General features: G+C 50.9%; 1 protein-coding gene across 4 annotated transcripts in view; it reads right to left on the bottom strand.

Moving 5' to 3' along the window:
• Window positions 1-230: 230 nt before the first annotated feature.
• PPP2R5C (protein phosphatase 2 regulatory subunit B'gamma) overlaps window positions 231-10,021 on the bottom strand; it is a 130,835-nt gene continuing 121,044 nt past the window's right edge. For 3 of the 4 annotated variants that reach the window (XM_058740286.1, XM_058740288.1, XM_058740289.1), the window contains one exon: window positions 231-3,110. In XM_058740286.1, the coding sequence (XP_058596269.1) occupies window positions 2,979-3,110 (132 nt within the window). In that variant the 3' untranslated portion in view covers window positions 231-2,978. Of the gene's footprint in view, window positions 3,116-8,939; window positions 9,052-10,021 lie in introns of all 4 variants that reach the window. The other variant, XM_058740290.1, reaches the window with a different exon arrangement.

Below are 10,021 nucleotides of genomic sequence, written 5' to 3'. Positions count from 1 at the left end.
CTGGTGGAGAAAGGCACCGTTGCTCTCTCCCCTGGGGAAGTGAAGGATGAGCCCACGGGACGAGCCCAGGAAGGCCCAGCACACGCCCGGCTGGAGTGAGGGACTCCGTCCACACTGCCCATCCCCTGGCCGGTGTCCCAGGCATGGCTGCCTAGCCCGGAGGGAAACTCGATAGTGACCAGGACCAGCTGGCCCGACACCGTGGCTAAATTTAGTTTCATGATGAGCAGTAAAATTCACATGTTCTTTATTTAGTCCATATAATACACCATTTTTAGAGTTTTTTAAAATTAGATAAAAGAGCATATTAAATGGCAAGTGTATGAAGTTTTCTCTTCATAAACAATGTCGAAACAAAAAGTTCTGAATTACAAAATGTTAAAAAATATGTAGGTACTTAACATTTCACTAAAGCGGAAAGTTACAGATATCTTCTAAAGAAAAATAATTGTGCCACTTACCTATTTTTGCTGTTTCTATGAACTTTTTTTTATTCTGTACATAGGACATTTTGTACAAAATATGAAGTCTACATTTTTATTACTTATTACCATAAAACAAAGATACAATGTATGTACAATATTAAAAGGAAGCCATACTAAAGCCACACTAAAAAGACACTCGGAATAGTGACATTTCTGATGTACAGATACAGTCTGGAAACAGTGAAGATGCCGGATGCAGGACTTTACGAAGAAAAACAGTCACCAGTTTGTTCTCAATGTCGTACTTTTGAAATCAGTTTGGTGCAGGATAAACGGCGTATCTATATAACATAATAAATGGTGTATCTTATAGAAGTCGAACAATTAGCACAGGGAATCTGAGTACTAACTAGGAAAGCTTTAATAGGCCAAAATATGAAATAATACTCTCGTCAAAGAAAATTAGTTTCTCTCAAAACTTTTTTTTCCCCCCTTTTTGGTGAATGTTTGTCTTCAATAAAGAGCAGAGATAAAAGCTCGACAAAAAAGGTGTTTTTACAGGCTGAGCTTCATACAGTCACCCAGACAAGGATATTTCGCTTTTTACCGAGGGCAGAGGGGGGGGCCTTCCCAGGACCCTCTCTCGCACACATACTGAACATCCAGAATCGAGGATATCTGAGGATCTATCAGCTAAAGACGGAAGTTCAAACAATGGTATATCAAAATACATAAGACGCTGCTTTATACAATAAAAAGCACCCTTTTTCCCTCAAAAGGAGAAGGCATCTAAACTTTTTGTTTTTAAAGGATACATTTCATAATGGTACAATTGATAGGTACTTGTCAAGTTTCTCAGGAAGCATTTCTTCTCCCAAGGTGGCCCTTCCTGCTTCCAGCTGGGGCGGTTTTTTTCAGGGAGCCCTTGCTCCGAACACGGGGCCCACCCCGCCACCCCCCTCTGCAACCTTCCTCCGGGACGCGGGGACACAGACGTTGCGGACAGAGGGATGGAGGCGACCCCGGAGCAGCGGGCGTCACAGCTGCCCGGGGCCCAGGTCCGCTTCCCACAACGTGTCAGCGGACACCCGCGACCTCGAGTCAGAGCGGACAGCCTGAGAGAAGCCACATCTCATCTTCTGTGCATCAGCGACATTTAACATGAACTTATAGCATCTTATGCCACAGACCAAGGAAACTGAATCACTTGCTCGGGATAGCAGTACACATCTCAAATAGCTTTCAAGCAGGATAAGGAAGTCAAAATACTGGCCACCCTGAGAGAAATACGGAGCGGACGCACCACGGGTGAAGGGTTTTTCTCCTCGTGCGATTCCATTCAAACAGAAAGCTCAGAACATGCAGGGAAATCTGTGGATCTATAGCAGCATTTGAAGACCCATGGAAACTCAGACACTGTCTTTTCCTGATGAGGTGTTTATACCGCGTGCTCTGGTCGGCGGGGAAGGACTCACCGCAGCCCTGGCGGCTGCCCGTCCGAGCCCTCGGGCCCGCGTCCGGCACCCAGCGGATGTCGGGGCGGCGCCCGGCACGGACGGTGGCGTTTGGTGGCATTTTTGTTACTTTATGCCCAGAGGCGGGGGCCGGACTGGCCGAGCTCGAGAGGGTCTCGTTCTAACTTTCTACAAAATGTATCAAATCAATTCTTAGAGATGAGAATTTTATTCATTCAAGAGCCTCGTTAAAGGGCAACCGTGTGTCAGTAGAGACAAAAAAATGCAAAGAAAAAAAAAAGAGGGGACACATCGTTTTAAAATTCCAATTCCGGTCAAGGTGGACGGAGAAAGCTGTTTTCTAAAAACACGTTTCTCCTACGAGCTCACTCGTGGAGTCCCTGGTGCTGGGCCGCGGGCTTGGGAGTATGGCTTTAGCTGTACACGAGAGTAACACGGCACACGGGTCATCAGGCAAAGTAAAGAAACACCTCAGGAAAACACAGTGGCCGAGGATTGTCATGTCACTTTTCCCAGTAAGTTGTGTTAGAATGATGACAGCAAAGGACCACTTCAACGAGATGAAAAGGGAAAAAAAAGAGAGAGAGCAAGGAGAGAAAACGACTGACTACTGGCGCAACAGTCACGTGGAAACAATCGAAGAGGTTGTAGAATCTTCAAGAATACGCGATGCGTTTCTGTTTCAAGTGTTCCTCTGATCTGAAGCACATCCACACGATCACAGAACCACTTATGGCAAACCATCGCGAATTCCGTCTGGGCCGAACGTGAAGATGTCTAGGGTGCTCTCCTTAGCTCTGGTTTGGGGAAGCCGTCTTACGGGGGCCGTGCCGGGGCCGAGACGACGCGCCGGGGACGCGGCCGGTGGCCCTCGGGCTCCACGGACACATCGGGGAAGCCACCATTGTTTGAACTCCTAATCTCGAGCTGAGGCAGAGTGTGTCGCTGCCTACAGAACGGGGTGGAAGAAAAGCTCGGACTCTGAGTGTAACTGATTTGTATGGCACACAAGGGATGTATTTTCTACAGACTCCAGGAGAGAGCAGGCGTCCCCAGCCCGACGCGGTCCTCCGGGGGACTAGCGCCCGTCCTGGGAGACCAGCTGGTCAGCTCTGCAGTGAGCCTCCAAGGCGTTCTTGGTGTGGAGGTCCTGAGGCAGCTCAGACTTGCGGCGCACGAGGGGCCGGTCCTTCTTCAGATCTTTCTGGGCCTGGAATCAAAAATGCAGGGACGTTGGCGACCAACGAGGCCACGCAGGGGTCAGAGGGCAGCCGTGGGCCGGGAGCCCAGCACGCAGGCTCCAGGGCTGCCCTGAGAACTCTGTGGCGCGGGCCTCACCCCCCACGGCCTGGGCCGTTGGAGACGACCTAACCACCAGGGTGATGGGCTGGCAATCCGGTCTAAAAAGTGTGGCTCTGCACCCAGCACTCCACACCCCTCTGTCTTGCAAATCCACTGGTTTCAGCAAATCTCATCGCTATCAAAACCCTCCTACTTCATCAAAGAGGACGAAAGGCATTTTTATGCCGATGCCCGCTACCGAAGCCGTTCAGAAAGTGGAAATTTCCTTTGGAGGTGGATAAAACGAATGGAAGAGAAACACATTAACGCTGGATTTGGAGTCGAGCAAAGGTCTCAAACTTCTGTCAAATTTGGAAAAAGGTCTTCAAGGGAAGAGGTGCTAAATGGGTCGCTTGTGGGGACAAGCCCTCTAGGACTTAGAAAAACAGTATTTTAATTATTCACATAAAATTTCCCAATATTAAGAATAAGAAATAAAAGACCCCCTTCTCCACCTCATTCTCTTCCTCAAGTTCAGTTTTTAGGTTTTACTTAATCATATTTATTTATTTCTTTTAACGCTTATTTATTTTTGAGAGAGAGACAGAGCATGAGTGGGGAAGGGGCAGAGAGAGAGGGAGACACAGAATCCGAAGCAGGCTCCCGGCTCTGAGCTGTCAGCACAGAGCCCTAAGCGGGGCTCGAACCCATGAACCACGAGATTATGACCTGAGCCAAAGTCAGAGGCTTAACTGACTGAGCCCCCCAGGCGCCCCTTCACTTAAACATTTTTAAAAAAAAGGTTCCTATTTTTCCACGAGGCTTTAGAGCATCGTGAATCTGCAAAGAAAGCGGGGTGGGGGGCCTGATCTGGGCAGTTTGCACCAAAAGCGCCCACATCTCTATGAATAACAATTCCACAAATCACTCAGTTTTGACGCAGAGCTACCGCATTAATGCCAGTACTTCTGAAACGAAACGAGCCACCTAAGTCATCTCAACGCCATATATCCACCAGAAGGCTGCCAATTAGTTGCACACTTTAACCAGAACCAAGCCTTTCTGCTTAGCATCTCCATCAAAAAGAAGACAGAGTTTAAAGAGAACACATTCTCTTTGCGGTAGAGAACTAATGCCTTATCGGAGAAAATTCGAGGGAAGTCAGTCGTCTGACAGGAAGGACATAACCACAGCCTCTCACAGTTCCTGGATGTCTACCCTCAGCAGACAGAAAGTAGACTTTTCCTGGCTTTTAAGAACAATTCCAGAGCCTGCGGAAAAGTCATACGTGGAAAGTTCCCATCTTTTGCAGAGCTAACATTTCCTGGGGAGATTTTCTGCAAATTTATCTACGGAAACGGCAACAACGTCAGGGTTCGGAAGGAACGTTGTGCGACATGTCAGGAATATTTCTAGAAATGTTACTTGGAAATTAACACTCGGTGATGGTAAAGGTGGGGATTTTGAGTTCTCCCCCTGAAAACTAGCCAGAGATGGTTTCTGGAGAGCCGCCCGCGTCAGGAGGCCGTGAGGGCACGCGCCCCGAGGACTGTCAGTCACGGTGCCGACGCACGTTTGCTTTTGGCCCACAAGACACTCAAGAGGGAAAATTCTACCCTGGATTTTGTGTCCCTTCCACGTGCAGCTGTAAAATAAAGCCTAAGCGAGGCCAAACGAAACCAACACTTTGACGTCCTGGAAATATTTAATCACTGCCGACACAGGCCTGCATTCCAGAGAAGCAACTTTTAGACAGAAAAAGCCAACAGTAAAAACCTCAGAACTGGAACCAGTGCAGGCAAGCGGAGAGAACAAACATGAGCCCCGATCACCCGAAGGGTCGGCAAGGGTGCCGGGCACGTCTGGGCCTTTCTGCGCGGGCATCTTAGCCTGGCAGGTAGGGCAGAGCGTGATTTTCACGAACCACGAGAGGGAAAAGACCAGAAGCACAGCAGGCAGGGAAGGAGGAGGGAGCACGAGCAGAGGGGATGGCGGGGTGGGGGTGGGGGGGAGAGCAAGGAAGGGCTGGAGGCCGGGCCTCTGTCGGCTGCGCGTCCGCAGGTCTGAAAGGCCAAGTTCATACGGTTAAGTGGTAGCAGGAGAGCAGGCCTCGCGGACACATGACGGTGCGCGTTTTTACTATGCCACTGAGGACACAACTAGTCAGGGCTTCTTGAGGGAACCCCTCGGTCCTTCCCACCACAAGCTGGAACGACAGGGGGAAGCGGGAAAATACTTCATGTCCAACGTTAGTTTGTCAGGGCTTCGCCCGAGGACACGAGCCTTGAACACACTCTACGTGTTAAGTTGTACCTTCGCTTCCCCACCTTTCGTCTGTCTACACCTTCTTTATTTGCATGGTTGACACTGCTTTTCTCCCAGCTGACTGTTAACAATGAGAATTGTAAACATTTTAAACATCTCTGGTAGAAATGTCATAAACACGCAATTTACTATTTTTCTTCGGATGTTCTATGTAGGGTTATACAAGTTTCTCAAAAACGAAACAAACCATGGTTCTCACAGGTCAACATATAATTTGTATCTCTCTAGAAAATTCCAACCAACCACCGCCCCCCCTCCCGGAGGACTTCCTTCCCTCCCCTGGTACAGTCCTGCCATCCACCTCTTATGCCTCCCGTTCTGGCTGACATTCAAATCGTTTTAAATAAGTGTGGACTTATTTTGCAAAAAATAAAATTAGCCAAAGACAAAATTAGAAGCGCACTGAAAATATTCAAATTTTAATTTTTAGCTGTTATTCGCTCTCCAAATTGTGCACATAACTTTCCTGCATCTAGGTATCTTCTCCTTGCTTTAACAGCAGAGTTTTTGAGAGTTTCAGGAATATGACTCCCAACGTTTTTCAAATTCGTAAGAGTCTATCGTATCAAATATTATACCTAAGAGCCTGTACTATAAATATATTCATCTAGATAGTTTGAGATTGGGGGAGGGGTGGATTCCACTGAACTGCTGAAATCGATAAGAAGTCTTCAAATTGGGTGGTATTAATCTTCCAGTTTTATTCTTTTTCAAAGTTGTTTTGGCTATTCTGGGTCCTCTGTGTTTCCATATGAATTTTAGAATCCGCACGTTATTAAAAAAAATAAAAAGTGTGCTGGGAGTCTGACTGAGATCACGTTAGTTTGGGGAGAAGTGGTATTTTAATGGCATCCAGTCTTCTGACCCAGGAACGTGATCATAGAAATCTAAGAGGCAGGGGCGGGCAAATAATTTTTGTAGAACTGTCGAATACATAGAAAAACTTATTTCATCTCATTTCAAGAGTCATGATACAAGAGTTCTCTAGGAAACTCAGCACTAAGTGGGTAGGTGATTTGACAGCGATCCCTTCACGTTATGTGGAAGGTGCTCCCCTGGGAAGGAGCTGTGCCCTGTGCTAAGGAAAGGGGGGTACGTCCACCATGTGGAAGGTGTTCTTGGGACTGGCGGGCCCACAAATACTAGGGTCAACTCTAAGAGGCAGTTTTTCACTCAACATTAGAATGCTCTTTTGGTTTGCATTCTTTTTTTTTTTTTTAATTTTTTTTAACGTTTATTTATTTTTGAGACAGAGAGAGACAAAGCATGAATGGGGGAGGGGCAGAGAGAGAGGAAGACACAGAATCGGAAGCAGGCTCCAGGCTCTGAGCCATCAGCCCAGAGCCCGACGCGGGGCTCAAACTCACGGACCGTGAGATCGTGACCTGAGCCGAAATCGGCCGCTCAACCGACTGAGCCACCCAGGCGCCCCTTGGTTTGCATTCTTGAACAAATACTTGATCCCTTAGAGTCACGTTAAATCATAAATAGGACCATAATGTACACTTCCATTACATTCTGGACACAGGTCATTCTCTCCCTGCACTGGACCAAAGACTGTACCCCCCCCCCCCCCAAAAAAAAAAAAACCCTCCAAAACAGAAAACTGGACAAACCCAAAAGCCTCCAAAGCCAAACTATTTAATGCACAATTTCCTTTCGGCCAATTTCCTTTCCAACTCTGCATGGTCTACGCAACTTAAAAACGAATGTGGTCACAAATTCTTGGGCAACGTCCTGGTAGGAGGGACACTGATCTGATTTTCTCTGAGTCTGCAAGTGATGGGCAAGCTCTCATGGCTTTAGCATATTGTGAGCCGTAAAACCAAAACGGTAGTTTAAAAAATGACCCTGTCCCGGGTAAAAAAAAAAAAAAAAAAAAAAAAAGAAGTAGGAAAATTAACACCCCCAGAGCCAGTACAGAGAAAAATATAATTTTTTTCTTAACTTTGTTCATTGCTAAGAATGTTACTTGTAAGGAAATTACGGAATCTACCTGGATTACATTTACTAGGAGTGTTCTGCGTTTCTCCTCCGTATTTTCAAGGTTTGATCTTCAGCGAAGGCTAGGGGCTGGCTGGGCAGGAAGCGGCATGGACTTGGCCAGTGGGGTCGCCCTCTTTGGGCAGCTCTATGAAAAAAGGAGTCTGGACCAGTGCTGCCCAATGGAAAAATAACGTGTTCCAAGTATGGAACTCCAAGTTTTCTAGTAGCCACATTAAAAAAGTAAAGGGCAATAGATGAAATTAATTTTAAAAGTATTTTTTATTCGGCCCGATATACCCCAAATGCTATCATCATCGCAACAACAGAAAATTACGGATGAGAGGTTTTTGCATTCTTTTCTTCGTACCGAGCCTGGGAGCTCCTGTGCTGTCGGCTGACGGCACAACAGCTCGGCGCAGGTGGCCCCACGCTTCGAGGGCTCGGCAGCCCCGTGCGGCCTGGACGGCGGAGGTCCCGTGCTCTTGCTAACGCCTGACCCCATCCGAGCAGGTGGGGAGTGGAATCTTACTAGCACCCTCTCTGCTTCAGTGGGTTCCAAGCACTGACGACGCTGCATCCACCTGTATCTGGTGCACAACACGGTCTGGCCAGCGTGACCTTTCAGGCTTCGGCATCGTAGCGCTGGTTGTCACCAGGACTTGTGGAGCCGGCCCCAGGGGATTCAAGTTGCAGAGTCAGCGAGGCCCACGTCCCCCCGCGCCGCCCGCGCCCCGATCCAGGCAGGACTGTGCTGGGTCCCAGGAAGTGAAGACAGGTAGGCACGTTCAGAGAAACTCAGCAAGTGACAGGCTCCTCACGCAGGCAGGGACTTGGCACATGACCCTCTTCGGAGCCCACACGGTACATCTTCCCGGTTTAGTAAGAAACGTCCGTCTCTGGATCGGTGGTGATCTGAACACGTATTTCTACCACCGTGGAAACAAACCACCTGAGCACAGGCGTGGCGTGAGGCGGTCCTGACAACGATCCCGGCCTGCAGGCGTCCCTGGCTCCTGAGCGGCCCCGGGAGGCAGTGCGAAGGGGAGGAGAATGAGGCTCTCTGCCCAGTGTCCTGGGGCCGTGGGGGCGTGACAGGGGACGCCCCGGCACCACAGCACGTGGGACGGTGCAGAGGGAAGAGGGTGGAGACACACCACTGCCAAAGGTCTGATTTTCGCCCAGGTTGACATCTGAAGGACAGTTAAGGGCTGAGATCATTACTGTTAATATAAACGAGGCAAATAATCAAAACTCTCGAAGATTCCGCCTGGGATTTTGATCATTAGGACGTATGGAGCAGCGACTGTCTCCGAGCTTCCCGACACGGAGTCTCTCGCTGGGCTCACACCGAAGGCGCTGGCCTGGATCCCGTCACCTCCTACAAGTGTTTCTCAGACAGACTGGCGCGGGCGCACCCCAGCTCAGCTCTGCGCGCCGTTACCTGGCGGGGCCTGTCCGCTCACTGTCTCTCTCAGCGTCTGCACATCTTCAGACAGAGGCCCTTCCGTCCCCACTGCCACCGGGAGGCTCATGGTGTTCGCTTCACGACACACCGCATGCTGCAACGCAAAGCTGGGAGCCCCTCTCTGTTCGCGCTCAGGCTCCGGACGCCAAGGGTCTCATCCTGGCGGGGGGCACGTCTCCCCGCCGGCGCCCTCCCCGGGGCCCCCTCCGGCCCGCACCTGCGGGGCCTCACAAACCAGAGCCCTTTCATTCTCCTCGGCCCGCGGGGCACCGGGCAAGGAGCGCGACGCAGGCTGCAGCCTCCCTTCCAGAGCCTTCCCCGGTCCCCGGACCGGCGTCCACGTGCCCACCTGGACCGCTCCATGCCGACAGCCCCCCGCTCACCACCCCGGCTGCACGCACCTGCCGGCCTCACCCCTTCACCCCACGCTCTAACTCACTGGAACCGCCTTATCAGCCCCACCCCCGTGTCCACCCCCTTGGCATCTCTGCTCTCTAGCCGGAACTCTGCCAGCTGGCTGGGACGGCTGGGTCGCACGCTGCGACCCCGGGGCCGGGCACGGAGGGAAGGGCTGGTGTGCCTTCGGGTCCGGGAGGCCCTGGGACCCACCGTCCTTGGGCTCTGGGAGCCGCAGACGCGTTTCTGGCCACGGGCGTCTCTGTCTCTGAGTAGGACGCGGGGTAAGGTCACGGCAGAGGGCTGCTGTGATGGTGACAGTGAGCTACGTGTCCCCTTTGTCTGTGAGGGGGAGGGCACGGGAGGAAGACACGGGGGTGGGGGAGCCGCAAGCAGGTGCCCCGAAAGCCCTTCTCGCTTGGCAACAAACACATCGCTGGGCTGATGGGAGGGACTGAGGGAGCTGCCCGCACCCCCACTCCCTCCCCACGGCCCCTCCAATGGTACCACAGACGCTAGGGCTGGGGGAGCTCTTGGCTGCTAAGCCAGTCATCGGGTTTTACCCTCCCGGCCTCTCTGGACACGACGGGCCCAACGGATGGAACACAACCGCCCCGAGACTGCTCCGGTTCCCCTCCTGCCTCCCTGCCCCTCCCGATGGCTCCCCG

The sequence above is a fragment of the Neofelis nebulosa genome, chromosome 7, assembly GCF_028018385.1.
Source record: "Neofelis nebulosa isolate mNeoNeb1 chromosome 7, mNeoNeb1.pri, whole genome shotgun sequence".
In the NCBI taxonomy this organism is placed as follows: domain Eukaryota; kingdom Metazoa; phylum Chordata; class Mammalia; order Carnivora; family Felidae; genus Neofelis; species Neofelis nebulosa.
This window is presented reverse-complemented; position numbering and strand designations above follow the sequence as displayed.